At 33.7% G+C, this 15,128-nt stretch overlaps 1 protein-coding gene across 3 annotated transcripts; it reads left to right on the top strand.

Moving 5' to 3' along the window:
- Positions 1 to 326: 326 nt before the first annotated feature.
- Positions 327 to 12,410, top strand: LOC114176892 (serine/threonine-protein kinase STY46-like). Of its 3 annotated transcripts, XM_085674373.1 has the most exons (11): positions 327 to 613; positions 900 to 1,111; positions 2,048 to 2,266; positions 2,752 to 2,875; positions 3,120 to 3,263; positions 3,450 to 3,521; positions 3,621 to 3,692; positions 4,015 to 4,088; positions 4,289 to 4,389; positions 6,498 to 11,269; positions 11,895 to 12,410. In XM_085674373.1, the coding sequence occupies exons 10-11, from the start codon at positions 10,256 to 10,258 to the stop codon at positions 12,366 to 12,368; spliced, it is 1,488 nt and encodes a 495-aa protein (XP_085530499.1). In that variant the 5' UTR covers positions 327 to 613; positions 900 to 1,111; positions 2,048 to 2,266; positions 2,752 to 2,875; positions 3,120 to 3,263; positions 3,450 to 3,521; positions 3,621 to 3,692; positions 4,015 to 4,088; positions 4,289 to 4,389; positions 6,498 to 10,255; the 3' UTR covers positions 12,369 to 12,410. The 3 variants fall into 3 exon arrangements, with proteins under 3 accessions (XP_085530499.1, XP_085530500.1, XP_085530501.1); XM_085674374.1 differs by lacking the exons at positions 6,498 to 11,269; positions 11,895 to 12,410 and adding an exon at positions 4,486 to 4,716 and having other exon boundaries at positions 2,048 to 2,875; XM_085674375.1 differs by lacking the exons at positions 327 to 613; positions 900 to 1,111; positions 2,048 to 2,266; ... (2 more) ...; positions 6,498 to 11,269; positions 11,895 to 12,410 and adding an exon at positions 4,486 to 4,716 and having other exon boundaries at positions 3,278 to 3,521.
- Positions 12,411 to 15,128: the final 2,718 nt, after the last annotated feature.

Genomic DNA, 15,128 nt, shown 5'->3' with positions numbered 1-15,128 from the left:
TATCTTAATGTCCAGTGGGGATTTCACTTAGCTTTCTTAATCAACTCATACCATATTCAATTATCTTAAAAAGGAACAGGATAATCCTTCACACTACAAATAAATTTATTTTTAGTGGAGGGTATTTCGGGGAGGTTTTAAATATCCTCCGCAAATTAATATAGTTTACGGTAATATTATAAGTTATCTAAAATGACAATAATAATAGGGGTTTTAATATTTTTGTACAGAGGTTTAAGACCTCAGCAAATTATAATACAAATTTTATTACTACGTTAAATATTAAAGTTTTCATTTACTCCTCTGTTTCATTTTCAGTTTCGCTCTCATCTATCTCTTTGAAGGATTTCGTCTCGTGTTTTCACACAAAAGAGTTTCGTTCACAAATTTTATTTCAGAACCCTAGAAATAGTTCAAGGTTCCCTTACTTCGATCAAAAAGTTTTCACCTGTCCAAGTGGAGTGGTGGACGGTGAAGGCATGGTGGTGGAAGGTCGTTGAAGTGGTTGGGGTGTTCGGCCTTGAAGACGCGTTGGGCTCATTACTTCGGTGTTAGAGTTGTTGGCTCTGACGGGCATTGCAAGGGCGAGGGTGTTGTCTTGTGAAATAATCTGGTAAGTTCACTAAACCCTTATATATACATAGGTTTATTGATAATCTGAAAGTTTATTGAGGGTAATAATTTGATGGTGATGTATTTTGTGAGTGAGGATGTTTTTGCTACCCATTACTTGTTTGATAAAATTCCTAGGATGAATACTGTTTTGGAATTTGATTATCTTTCGAAAGTGTGTTAATCTGTGACCAAAGTTTGCTCTTGTTATTATAATGAAAAAAATTTATGCAGCAAAGTTGAGTTTCTCTCCTTAATTCTTACAACTTGATCCTTGTTGTTTTCAGAAAGGACTCGAAAAGTTGGTTATTCATGGAAGAGACAGCACAACAAATGAAGCGTCCATTTGGAATTCCTGAAAAGCCAGAATTCACTGTTGGGTTAGACGAATGTTTTGAGCGAAGGTGTGTCCGTAATGGTTTTGACCGGTGTGGGAGGATCAGGGAAAACCACTCTGGCCACTATAACCATAATAACTTCTTATTTCTTCTTAAGTGAGGTTAGTTATTTTGCTGGAATACATGAAAAGTTTCAGATTATTGTAGAAAGAACTAGAGGCTAACTATAATCTCTTTGGTTTGCAATTAATACCATTGTTGTCACTTGATATAGTTAATTTGGCTCCATCAAATAGCAAAACTAAATATCTATCTAATGCTATTAGTTGCTTTGATCCTCTAATGCTAACATTCCAGCAATGAAATATTGAGAGCCAACATAGTTTTGATGAAGAAGCCAGTTGCTTCATTCCACTTCTGAAGTTCCTTTATGTTTTGCAAGATGATATACTTTACAAATTTGTTTCAGCATCTAAGCTAATTTTCAGTGAGATATAGTGGTTTATTTTTTCAGTTGCTTTCATTGGTTTTTTGTGTGCTTCACCTTCTTAACCGCATATAATAAGGCTTCAAATATTTTATAAGACTACCAAACTATTTACTTTTCTAGTCTAATTTGAAAATTATAGTATACTTCATTTAGCATGGATTTTAGCTTTTGCTTTAAAATGAGTATTGGTTCAATTTAATTTCCGCTATGTTTACATACAGATTTTCAAATTTATTCAAATGTGAAAATACATTAGAAGCAAACTGTTAATCTAGTTATATTGGAGGAGGGTAGGTAAAATTTCTCCCCCTCTCCCTTTATTTATTTAATTTTGCTACTATTAATCTAGTTAGCAAACTGTTATTATGGAACAATCCCGAAAAAGTGATCCCAAACAAAAAGAAATAAGGAAAATAAAACAACATAAGTAGTTGAAGAGATTAAAAAATTATTAAGCCAAAGAAAAGCAAAAAGCTAAACTTGGAAAATGCAAAAAGCAAGACTTGGGGTTGAGTAAGTGTATGAATGATAAGAAGCTAAAGTGTGCATAGGCCATGGTGGTGGGGACAATCGTAGGCTAATTATTGTTGTTTCTAAGTTGTGATAGGTACAACTCTAAGTTGACTGCTTATGCAATGAATATCTTATGGTCAATCTATCTCCTTATGAACTTGAGAGGAATATTCATATTAATGTGCATGTGCATGTACATGATTGAAGAGGATGAATTACAAGGAGCGAGTTCCATCTTTAATATGCTTCTATATTCTGTTTTGGACAATTTTGGTGCTTCACTTGGTGCTCAGGGTTTCTGGGAATGCAGAAGGTGACGTTTTGTACTTATTTGGTGCTTCAATTAATTGTTTTTGTTTGTTTTCCTGTTTCTGTTCTTTTATGAGTTGTTGACTTTTCAGCTCTGTTGTTTTGGTTCATATGTTTGAATGAGTCATAAAACTAGTATTAGGCTTTTGTTCATTATTGGAATTGGTTCAGAAGTTCCGCATAACAGAGTATGCAATATGAAAACACAAACTATGAAATTAAATAGAACGCAAAAATTAGAGGATAAATTGAAACCAATTTAGAGGACATGTATGATTAGCTCGGGCTGTTTGTAGGTTGTAAACTGAAAATGTTTCGGTGTTATGCTTGGGAGTTATTGATGATGACCATGGGTTTCATGTTTTTACTTTCTTTATTTCACACAATTTCATTAAAAGCAGCACAATTCCTGTTTGATTTTTTACCCCTATCAATTTAATATATTCAGTACATTTGTAATGGCACTCAAATATTACTTCTATGACACAGGTGATGCCCTTACTGCATTCAAGAAGAATATGATAGATCCTACTGGTGCTCTTGATAAATTGGAATCCTAATATTTTAACTCCTTGCACATTCAAGAAGAATATGGTTTCATATTGGAATATCTGTAAGTTATGCCTCCTTTGCTGAACAGATTTTGCATGACACTACTTTTTTATTTTTATTGACATTTCATCAACTATTTCTTATAATTCTTGATTGTTGGCTGAAACTAGTATTATTAGGAAAAACTATTCTAAAAGTAAATGCGGTAACTGTGTCTCTCAGAGCACTACTTGTAATGCCATTTTCTGTTATTCACTGGACTCGTTACTTTGCCAAAATCTAAATATTTTCCTTTGACATGACAGGGAACTTTATAACAATAACATAACTGGGGAGATCCCAAATGTGCTTGGAAATTTGACAAACTTGCTGAGTTTGGATCTTTACTCGAACAACATTACTGGTCAAATTCCAGAAGAATTAGCCGATCTTAAAAAACTAGAATCCCTGTACGAAATGCTTTCCTTTTCTCATATCTTATTCAGCAAAACTTATTCAATGAAATTTCATTTTTATTTCTTCTTTTTTAGCATTCATAACATTATGGCACACGCTCACTGCAGTTGCTACTTAATCATTGTTTGTGTTCAATAGTTTATTATCTGCTAACCAAATGGCTCTGCTCCCTAAACTAGGCGCCTCAACAAAAGCAGCTTGTCAGGAAAGATTCCTATGGGTTTGACCACCATTGATACACTGATAGTTCTGTGAGTTTAACTCCTATGTCTAAATGTCTAGATACATTGCTATGCTGGTGATGTGTTATTTTGTCTATAACCTGACACCATGATCATTGTTGAATCTAGTGACTTATCGTCCAACAACTTAACAGGGAATGTCCCAGCCAATGGTTCATTTTCAAGTTTTACTCCTATCAGGTTGGTACAAATAAGAATTTTGTTCTGATGAGAGCTCATTGGAGAACTACACTCCAACACTTGCCAATAGCCATTCGTTATAAAATCAGAAAAAATATTAAAGGTTGTAAAACCAGAGAAAAAAAAACAGAGAAGAGTCTTTTAAAATATTATGAGTGTAGTAGCCTATATGTTACAAAAGGTTTCTCTCTAACATGATTTAACAAACAAGAATAAGTAAAATCTTAGAGTATCTAGAAAGTCTCATTTTCATACTATTGTTCGAGTGGCATGATAAACCTTACATCATAATTTTATTAACCCCGTTAATCCATTTTTACAGTTTTAGCGATAATCGTTTCTTGGTGCAAGCCATTCCGATTTCACCACCCCCTACACAGAAACAAAATCCTTCAGGTTTGTTATTATTTGCTTTATTGTTGGCAATGAATTTAATTTTTCAAAGAATATAGCTCTTAAAGTACTAGGCTTCGGATTTTCTGTGATTAGAGCTACTTTATGTGATTTTCATCAAGTTAATGTACATTTTTACTTTGAATGCCAACATCTATTCTATAAATTAAATTCCAGAAAGCTTATGATGTTAATTTCAATAGGTCAAAATAATGAAAAGATTGAGGCATCCAAATGTTGTTCTCTTCATGGGAGTAGTAACTCGACCTCCAAATCTTTCAATTGTTACTGAATTTCTTCCCAGGTACTTCAAATTCTTGATTTGATTTCGTAGTGATTCTTTAGTTATATGGGATTGTTTAATGTGAAATTTTAAATTTTTTAATTTTTATTAATCCAATGATGCAAATGAGCCTGAGTCTTCTATGGGTACAAGAGGATCATCTGGTGGTAGCAACATTTAGGGTGTTGATGATGTTTTTTAGGATGAAACTATTTTAGTGTATTATGAACTTTGAGTAAGTATGGATTAAGTTGTAATTGTTTCAATTTAAATTGCTTTTATGTTAATATGTTGATTTTGAGAATCAAAAGTTCTAATGATATATATTTGAGCACTTTGGTTGAAGAATTTGATTGAAGTTTACAAAAAAATATTGTTGATATAAAATTATAAGTACCTCAAATGGTGACATACATGGTCAAGTATAGTAGGAAATTCTAATTACAAACAAAATATTGTTTTTTATGAGATTTGAATAATGCTAGAAAAATATAGTAATAAATCCACAAATTAAATAATACAAACGAAATAGGTTTTATAATCCTCAAATTGAGGAGGGTATTAACCCCCACAAAAAAAAATGAAAAACAGGAGTTTTGGAATCAAATAGGTTTGTGAAAATAAAGGAGGTTTTAAACCTCCACAAAATAATAGTCATGAATAGGAGAGGTTATAACCCTCCATTAAAAAACTGCCACAATATAAACTTGGTACCAGGGGTTGTAGAAAACCTCCACAAATAACTTGTGGGGAACCTATCTGTGGAGGTTTGAAAAACCCCTGCAAAATATTTTGTGGAGGGTAAAAACCCCCGCTAAACGAAATTAAAACCTCCATAATTTAGCTTTTTTTTTGTAGTGTCATCATTTGGTATCAGAGCCAGGTTATCTTGAATATGGTGTTTTTCATGTTCTAACCTTGTCTTGTGTAGCTATCTTTGAATGGTCCACATAAAAACAATGCTGGCAGAAACTGTTCACGATTTTAAAAGATTAAACTGCACCTGCTCAGTGGTCCAAAAATTACGTTCTTGATGTCAAAAGAAAGCTCTGTGAGTCTAGTTTTTAACAAAAAAAGAACCAATGCATTTGGAGTTCTGTGGAGAGAGTTATGATTGAAATAGTGAACAAAGGTCAGAGTCACCGCGAATCAACGTTTTTCAGGTTATGTTGGGCGGTTTTGGCTACTGTTTTTGTTACTCTTCTTACTCCTAAATGTGGTTGGATAACATGTCTTTTGATGCTTAGTCTTTGAGCCTCAAATCCATGAGTTTAAATGCATGATAGCTACATGTTTGTATCTTTGTGTATGTCATGTTGAGTCTTTAAATGTGTCTAACTTTTGCTTGAGTCTCTTGTCATATGCTTCTCTGAATTTTCTTGTTCTTGTTTCTAAGCTTTTGAACTATTGCATGAGATCTATGCCTTGCGTTGTTGTATGCTCCTTGAAATTGATTTTGACCTAATTTTAAGGAACTAAGTGTTCAAGACACCCTAAAACATCCTTCTCATCATTTTAAGTACCTAGTTTTGAAAAGAAAAAGTGTTTTCAAGACCAAAAACAGTTTGGCCGAGAGCTTTTACAATGCTTGGTGAATCCATTTGGTAATTTTTACTAGGTGTTATGCTACCAAATTTTATACTTGGATTTTGGGTGATATTGGCAAATTAGTTCCATGTTTTGACTTGGTTATGATCTTTCATGGTGTATGCATGATTTGAGGTATAATCTTGGCTTGTTCAAATGCTTTCCATAGAGTCCTTAAAAGTGTTTTTCATTGTTTTATTCTTGTTAAAAGTTTTGTCTCAAACTTTTCTTCTTTAGAGTTTAGCTTTCCTGGTTTTTGTGCTTTTCTTGCTTGTCACTAGGTGTTCTTTGTTGTGTCATAGTAGTTTTCTTTTCTTGAAACTCTTGGGATGTTTTGGCCGAATCACTTGTCTTGCATTTGAAAGGTTTTGAACAAGTTTTTAAAAGTGTTTGCTTCACTCTTTTGGTGGATTTTGAGTGCTAGCCTTGCCTTGTTACTTTGGGAGTGTGATCTAAATACTTGGGTTGCATTTTGGGTTGGATTTGGTCTCGATTTTCATGTTGTCTAACCCCTAATCCATTTATTTTGTCTCGAATTTGAGTGTTTTTGTTGTAGGAATTATGGCAAGTTCATCAAATGCACCTACACCAAACAAAAACAATACATTGATGAGATTGCTTCGGGATTTGGAGTTGTCTAGGAAGGAGGCCTTTGAACAATTGAGAAAGGACAAAGAGCAAAGTGACCTAAAAATCCAAGAGCACATTCAAAGGCTTGAAGTTAAGGAGCAAGAAAGAGAGGCTAGGAAAAGAGGGCATTCTAGGCGCAAACCATCATAAGAGAAGCAAACTCCAAAGATTCCTAAGTTCAAAGGAGAAAATGACCCAAACATCTACATTGAGTGGGAACAAAAAGTGGACCAAATTTTTAACATTCATGTAGTTAGTCATCAAAAGCAAGTAGATTTGGTAGTCTTAGAGTTTGAGGATTATGCCATGACTTGGTGGCATCAATTATGTATGGACAATATTAACCAAGAGTCACTCGCGACTTCTTGGAGGGACCTTAAAAATTTGATGCGCGTTAGATTTGTTCCTTCCTACTATAGGAGGGAGACTCTTTTGAAGCTCCAAAGGCTTCAACAAGGGTCCATGTGTGTGGATGAATATTACAAGTTAATGGAGTCCATGCTTCTAAAAGTAAGACTCCAATTTGAAAGTGAAGAGGAAAAGGTAGCTAGATTTGTGAGTGGGTTAAGGAGGGACATACAAGATTTAGTAGAGTTATATGAGTACTCCTCTCTTGACAAAGTTTTAAATTTGGCCATCAAAGTTGAAACTCAATTGCAAAAGAAAAAGGAGGCCAAGAGGAGTGGTTCATACAATGACTACTATTCTAGTACTTGGAAAGATAAAGAAAGAAAACATGATAAATTACCACTCAAGAGTTCCCAAGACCCACCTCCTAGGACTAATTCATCTAGGCCTTCTAATGAAACTCCTAATTCTTCTCAAGGTATAAGGATAAGTTCTATAAAATGTTTTAAGTGTTTGGGATATGGGCACATAGCTTCAAATTGTCCTACCGAAAGAACCATGGCCTTAAACCTTAAAAGAGAAGTAAAGAGTGAACATTCTTGTCCCCCTTTCCCCAAAAGTACTTCTTCCCACACTTCTTCTTCAAGTGAAAGGATTAAACCCCTTGAAGGTGGATTGTTAATGATAAGGCACCAACTAAGACAAGTTTCCAAGGAACTTGACCCTTCTCAAAGACAAAACATTTTTCATTCAAGGTGCCATATCAATGACAAACTATGTCCCCTACAAGCTTGGCTAGCACAAGGGTTGTGGACAAGCTTGGCTTGAAAACTATCCCTCATGCCAAGCCCTACAAGCTATCATGGCTTAAGAAAGAAGACATTAAAGTAACTCAACAAGTCCTTATTAAGTTTTCAATTGGAAATTTTAAAGATGAGGTGTTATGTGATGTTGTGCCTATGGAAGAAACTCATTTTGTTAGGTAGGCCATGGCAATTTGATAGAAAAGTCTTTTATGATGGCCATGCTAACACCTATGCTTTCTCCTTCCAAGGCAAGAAGTTCACACTCCTACCTCTCTCACCCAGTCAAGAAAATGAGGACCAAAATAAAGTGAAATATAAGAGAAAAGATGAAAAAGAAAAAGAGCAAGTTACCTCCAAAGTGTTACTTGCCTCTGAAAAAGGTTTTCCAAAGCAAGATGAACATCACCATTCTTCCTTCTCTTACAAGGCTCAAAAGGAAGACCCAATGCACAAGCATGAGAAGAAGAGTGGTCTAGAAAAGAGGGATGACCTAACCAAAGCTAGGGGTAGTACCCTTAGAAAAGATGGAACAAGAGCTCATAAAAGGGAGGCGCAAAACCTCCCCCAAATCAAGTTAAGCTCCATCTAAAAAGGCTTCAAGAATTTGTGGTCAAATTCTCTTCAAGGAGTAGAGGATGATGAAGGATTGACCCCAACCAAGTATGGAGGCATATGCTTAAGAAGACTAAGCATGTTTAGAAAGGAAGTTCACTAATCCTTCGTCCCTTTCATTTGTGTTTGTTATTTTTGATTCCCTAAGTTGACTTAGTTGAATCAACTTTAGTTGATTTGTTGACCTTTGACTAGGTTTGACTTGTTGACTATAGTTGACTTGACTTAAGCCAACATGCTAATCTATGTTTATTTGCTTTGTAGGTTAATTAGGAGTAAGAAAGCAATGCTAGGTGGCGCATGGTGATTGGGGAGCATAAATGATGTGGAGGAGAGAGTAAAGCAAAGGCATAAAGCATAAAGTAAAAGCCATGAAGCAAGTGTACCTATGTACCTTTGGTCTCTTTTGTTTTTAACACACTTTGGCCACTTTTTGGAGACATATGAGACACATTCTTTATCTCCTTTTGTGCTAGAACGAAATTAGCCTTGCACACACCATAGTTGGCTCTTTTGTCTCTCATTTTTGTAACCTTATTTGACCTAGCTTCTAGAAGCTAGGGTTAGGTTTTTGTAGAGACATCCTTAGGTATCTTTTATTTGCTTAGAGGCCCCTAAACTCTTCTATATAAGGGGTGCTCCTAGATATGTAAAAGGGTTGAACATTTTGCAGTAAAAACACTCTTGTGTCTCAACCATTTGTGAGAGTTTCCTCCCTTGGGAGTGAATACTTTTAAGCCTTATCTTGCATAGTAAGTGGCGGCACACATCCACTCATCTTCAAGGTTGCCATGGCTTCTAGCCTAGCCTTGTAGTGGCGTGCTTCTCACATTTTTACCATTTCTTTCCTTTCCATTTTATGTTTTCTTCTTCCTTTAATTGTTCTTGGTTTTCTATGGTTTATGTGCTTTCCCTTTCCTTTTTGTTTTGAATCAATCCATCATCTTCTTCTCTTGAGCTTTGTGAAAGGAACCTTCACATCTAGATAGCTTGCTATCTTAATGTCCAGTGGGGATTTCACTTAGCTTTCTTAATCATCTCACACCATATTCAATTATCTTAAAAAGGAACAAGATAATCCTTCATCACTTTGTGTGTGTGCCTGGTGGTTTTCTAGGTCTACAAGAGGGTTCTTGTTGTGCTGGTATGATCCTTGTGTGATTCAAGAGTCTTTTGTGGTGTTTTTGCATATTTTGGAAGTGTAAGGGTGGATTCTTTGTAAAACTTTTGAAATAGTGCAAAGTCAAGCTAAGGTTGCCTTGACAAACTGGATGTAGCTCAGGTTTGAGTGAACCAGTATAAAAATTCGTGGTGTACTCTCTTCTCTAACCTTTCTCTCTTGCATTTTCATTTTAAAGTTTCAAGAATTTGTGCTTTAATCATCTTTTTCATGTTCTTGCATGTTTTCATAGCATCTGAAGCATTGAGCATGTTTGTATAATCATTTGGAACTGATCTTGATCATTCTTGAGCATTGTTTCTGGTTTAAAATTCAAATTCACATTTCTGCATTTTTCCCAATATTTCAGATGACTGTTTTTTAGTTTCAATTGATTGATTATACCAGAACAGAATCTGTTTAGCAAAATCGATCTGTTAACTCTGTTTTTGATCGATTGAAAGTGTATAGTTCAGTACTGTTTGCATCCTAACTTGGTGATCTGTTTGATTCAATTAAAGGTGGTTTTTAGCTTGCAAAAATAGCCTAAAGTTTTAACTAGCCAATTCAACCCCCCCTTCTTGGCTTTTCAACCATTTCAAAACTAACAATTGATCAAGTAAGGTCCTAAATCTGTTTTGAACTACTTGAAATGGCTGAAAACAAGTTACCTTTTGGTGAAGGTGCCTCCATTCATAGACCCCCTATGTTTAGTGGCATTAATTAGCAATTTTGGAAAATTAGGATGAAAATTTTTATTGAGTCAATAGATCAAGGGATATGGGATGCAATCATAAATGGACCATATACTCCTAAACATATTGTTGATGATGTGCAGGTTAATAAGCCATGGACTCAATGGAATGAGGAAGAAAGGAGGAGAGCCCAATATGATTGCAATGCAAAGAATATCCTCACTTCATCTCTCAACATGGATGAGTTTTTTCGTGTTTCACAATGCAAGAGTGCCAAGGAAATATGGGAGGTTCTTGAAGTGACTCATGAAGGAACCAATGATGTTAAGAGAGCTAGAAAGCATGCCCTGATTCAAGAATATGAGTTATTCAAGATTAAACAAGGAGAATCCATAGCGGATGTGCAAAAGAGATTCACTCACATAGTCAACCATCTCATAGGTTTGGGTAAGGAATTTGACAAGGAAGAGTTAAACATGAAGGTGCTAAAGTGTCTTGATAGATCTTGGCAACCAAAGGTCACGGCTATCTCAGAAACAAGAGATCTATCCACTTTGACTACAGCTGCATTGTTTGGAAAGCTTAGGGAGCATGAGATTGAGATGCAAAGGCTTAATGAGCTTGAGTCAAGTGAGAAAAAGGTCAACACCATAGCCTTGAAGACTAGCACCAAGAAAAATGAGGAACTTGAGGATGAGGTGGCTGAATTAAGTGAAAGTGAGAACTTGAATCTCCTTGTCAAGAGGTTTGGTAAGTATCTCAAAAGGAAAGGTATCAAAGGTAATCCCAAGAGGTATACTTCAGAACACAATGAATCAAACTCTTCTAATTTTACATGTTATAAATGTGGAAAACAAGGACATATCAAAGTTGAATGTCCAAATGCTAACAAAGAAAAGGAGAAGAGTGTTGATAGGAAAAAGGAGAAGAAGCCAAAGGAGAAACGTGCATACATTGCATGGGAGGACAATGATGATTCAACAACAAGTAGCTCCTCACAAGATGAGAGTGAAGAAGCCAAATTGTGTCTCATGGCTGGCTATGAGTCATCTTCCTCTAGCCAAGTAAGTTCTCTAGACTTAAATGACTACAATCAATTGTTGCATGATTTTGAAGAGTTGCATAATGAACCAAACAAGATTTCTACATTAAATAAACGGTTGAAAGGCTTAAACAATTGGCTGGAAAACAAAGTTAGTCAGCTGGAGAAAGAAACAGCTGATTTAAAAACTGATTTTGAACATTTAGAAATGATTTACAGTAATTCAACCAACTGTTTTAGAAATCAGTCAGCTGAAAAATCATGTGAAAACTGCACAGTTTTGAAAAATCAAGTGAAATACCTTATAAAGACCTATGCAAGGTTCACAAGAGGAGAAGCAAACTTAGAGGTTGTTCTTGGTTCACAAAATTGTGTATTTGGCAAAGCTGAACTTGGTTACAATCCTTCTTTTCAAAAGAAAACCAAGAAGTTCTCTAGTTTCTTTTCTAAAAGCATGCCAAGTGACATGCCATTCATTTCATGCAACTATTGTATGCAAAAAGGTCATGTTATTAAGAACTATCATGCTAGAAAATATGATGTTCCTAAAGGGATTATGAAATGGATCCCAAAAGGATCTAAAAAGGCATAACCATGATGGACCTAACCTATCAAAGGGTACCAAATAATCCAAATCTGTTTTGCAGGTCATGAAAGGTGATAAGAAAGATTTGTGGTACCTTGATAGTGGCTGCTCAAGACATATGACAGGAGATAAAACCAAATTTGCAAAGTTGGAGTTGAAGGAGGAAGGGTTTGTAACCTATGGAGACAACAACAAAGGAAGAATCCTTGGAAATGGAGTCATAGGCAATGGATCCTCTTTCAACATCAAGAATGTGCTGCTAGTTGAAGGACTCAAACACAATTTGATAAGTATAAGTCAACTATGTGATAAAGGCTTTAAAGTCATGTTTGAACCAAATAGTTGTTTGATATATGATGTACATGGTAGTATTGTTTTGATAGGCAAGAGAGTCAATAATATATATCTACTTGACTTGCATCATGCATCATTTAGCATCCATTGTTTGCTTACAAAAGTGGATGATACTTGGTTATGGCATAGAAGACTTTGTCACATACACATGAAACATTTCAATCGGCTGGATAGAAAATAGTTGGTTGAAGGTATACCAAAACTCAAGTTTGAGAAGGATAGAGTGTGTGAAGCATGTCAAAAAGGAAAACAAACTAAGGTCTCTTTTAAATCCAAAAATGTTGTTTCAACTGAAAGACCTTTAGAGAGGCTTCACATGGATCTATTTGGTCCATCTTGAACCATGAGTCTTGGTAGCAATCTTTATGCATTAGTCATTGTTGATGATTTCTCTAGGTACACACGGACTTTGTTCTTAGCTACCAAAAATGACACTTTTCATGCTTTCAAAAGACTTGCCAAGATGCTTGAAAATGAAAAGAGTTCCAAGATAGTGTCTATTCGAAGTGATCATGGTGGGGAATTTCAAAATGAAAAGTTTGAACACTTTTGTGAAAAGCATGGTATCAACCATAATTTTTCTGCACCAAGAACACCACAACAAAATGGTATTGTTGAGAGGAAAAATAGATCACTTGAGGAGCTAGCTAGAACTATGTTGAATGAAAACTCACTACCTAAGTACTTTTGGGCTGATGCAGTCAACACTGCTTGCTATGTCGTAAATAGAGTGTTGATTAGGCCAATTTTGAAGAAAACCCCTTATGAGCTTTTCAAAGGGAGAAGGCCTATTTTAAGTCACCTAAAAGTATTTGGATGTAAGTGCTTCATCTTAAATAATGGCAAAGAAAGTCTTGGCAAATTTGATGCAAAAGCGGATGAAGGTGTTTTTCTAGGCTATGCTACACAAAGTCGTGCATATAGAGTCTATAATAAGTGATTGATGACTATTGAAGAGTCTATGCATGTTGTATTTGATGAAACTAACCCAAAATTGCAAGATCAAGTGTCAAAGAATGTAGATGAGGAAGATCTACTGCAGATATCAAAATTACAATTATGTCAATGCAATTTATTTTTCAGCGTAATTATTAAAATGATGTATAAATATGACTTTTTAAATTAATTTTACAAAAATAATTAATAACGAAAATTTGAAGATTTTATAAAATAAGTTTTAAAAAGAAATTTTTAATTACAAAATTTTTTATTACATTATCTTTTAAATATTTTTTTATTAAAATTTTTTACTTTCCATTATACATTTTCATATTTTTTCTACAATAAATCAACCTTATATAATGATAATTTATAATTATTTTTAAAATAAAGTACAATTTAGTAATCTTGTTTTTTTTATGATTTAAATATAATTTTTAATCACATCCATCAAATGACTCACAAACTTCAACAAACTTTACTCTAAATCCACCCACTTTCACCTTTAATCCACTTAAAGTGAACAAAATAAGCTTCACACTCTAATCCACTTGAATTCATCTTATCTCTCTACCTCCAATCAACGATGAGGAAGAAAGAGGGGAAGCAAGAGGGAAATTCCTCTATATTTCAATCATGTCTGTTATGCAATGGTTTGAGGGTGATATCAAGATTACAATTATGTCTGCAATTTATTTTTTAGCATAATTATCAAAACGATGTAAAAATAACGAAAATTTAAAAATTGTTATAAAATAAAGTTTAAAAAGTAATTTTTAATTATAAATTTTTTTATTACATTATCTTTTAAATTATTTTTTTATTAAAATATTATACTTACATTTATAAATTTTCATATTTTTTCTACGATAAATTAAACTTATATAATGATAATTTTTAATTATTTTTAAAATAAATTACAATTTGGTAATCTTGTTTTTTTTATCATTTAAATATAATTTTTAATCTATCACATCCATCAAATCACTCACAAACTTCAACAAACTTTACTCTAAATCCACCCACTTTCACCTTTAATCCACTTAAAGTTAACAACAAAAACATCACACTGTAATCCACTTGATGTCATCCTCTCCCTTTCCATCCGATCAACCTTGAGGGAGAGAGAGGGGAAGGAAGAGGAAAGTTCTTCTATTTTTAAATCATCTATGTTATGTCTTGGTTTGAGGGTGATATCAAGATTATAATTATGTCCGCAATTTATTTTTCAACTTAATTATGAAAATGATATAAAAATATGAATTTTCAAATTACTTTTACAAAAATAATTAATAACGAAAATTTAAAAATTGTTATAAAATAAAGTGCAATTTGGTAATCTTGTTTTTCTTTGATTTAAATATAATTTTTAATCTATCACAACCGTCAAATCACTCATAAACTTTAACAAACTTTACTCTTAATCCATCCACCTTCTCCTTTAATCCACTTAAAGTGAATAACACAAACTTCACAATGTATCCACTTGATGCCATCTTCTCCCTCTCCATTCAATCAACCTTGAGGGAGAGAGGAGGAGGTAGAGGGATATTCTTCTATTTTTAAATCATATGTCTTGGTTTGAGAGTGATATCAAAATTACAATTATGTCCGCAACTTAATTATGAAAATGACGTAAAAATATGACTTTTCAAATTATTTTTACAAAAATAATTAATAACAAAAATTTGAAAATTGTTATAAAATAAGGTTTAAAAAGTAATTTTTAATTAGAAATTTTTTTATTACATTATCTTTTAAATATTTTTTTATTAAAATATGTTACTTTCATTTACACATTTTCATATTTTTTCTACGATAAATCAAACTTATATAATGATATTCTTTAATTATTTTTAAAATAAATTGCAATTTGGTAATCTTATTTTTTTATGATTTAAATATAATTTTTAGTCTATCACATCCATCAAATCACTCACAAACTTTAACAAACTTTACTCTTAATCCACCCACTTTCACCTTTAATCCACTTAAAGTGAAC

Source organism: Vigna unguiculata, chromosome 6, assembly GCF_037176805.1.
Source record: "Vigna unguiculata cultivar grain cowpea cultivar isolate G323 ecotype 2 chromosome 6, ASM3717680v1, whole genome shotgun sequence".
Taxonomy (NCBI): domain Eukaryota; kingdom Viridiplantae; phylum Streptophyta; class Magnoliopsida; order Fabales; family Fabaceae; genus Vigna; species Vigna unguiculata.
Note: the sequence above shows the minus strand (reverse complement) of the source record. Positions and strands in the feature narration are given on the sequence as shown.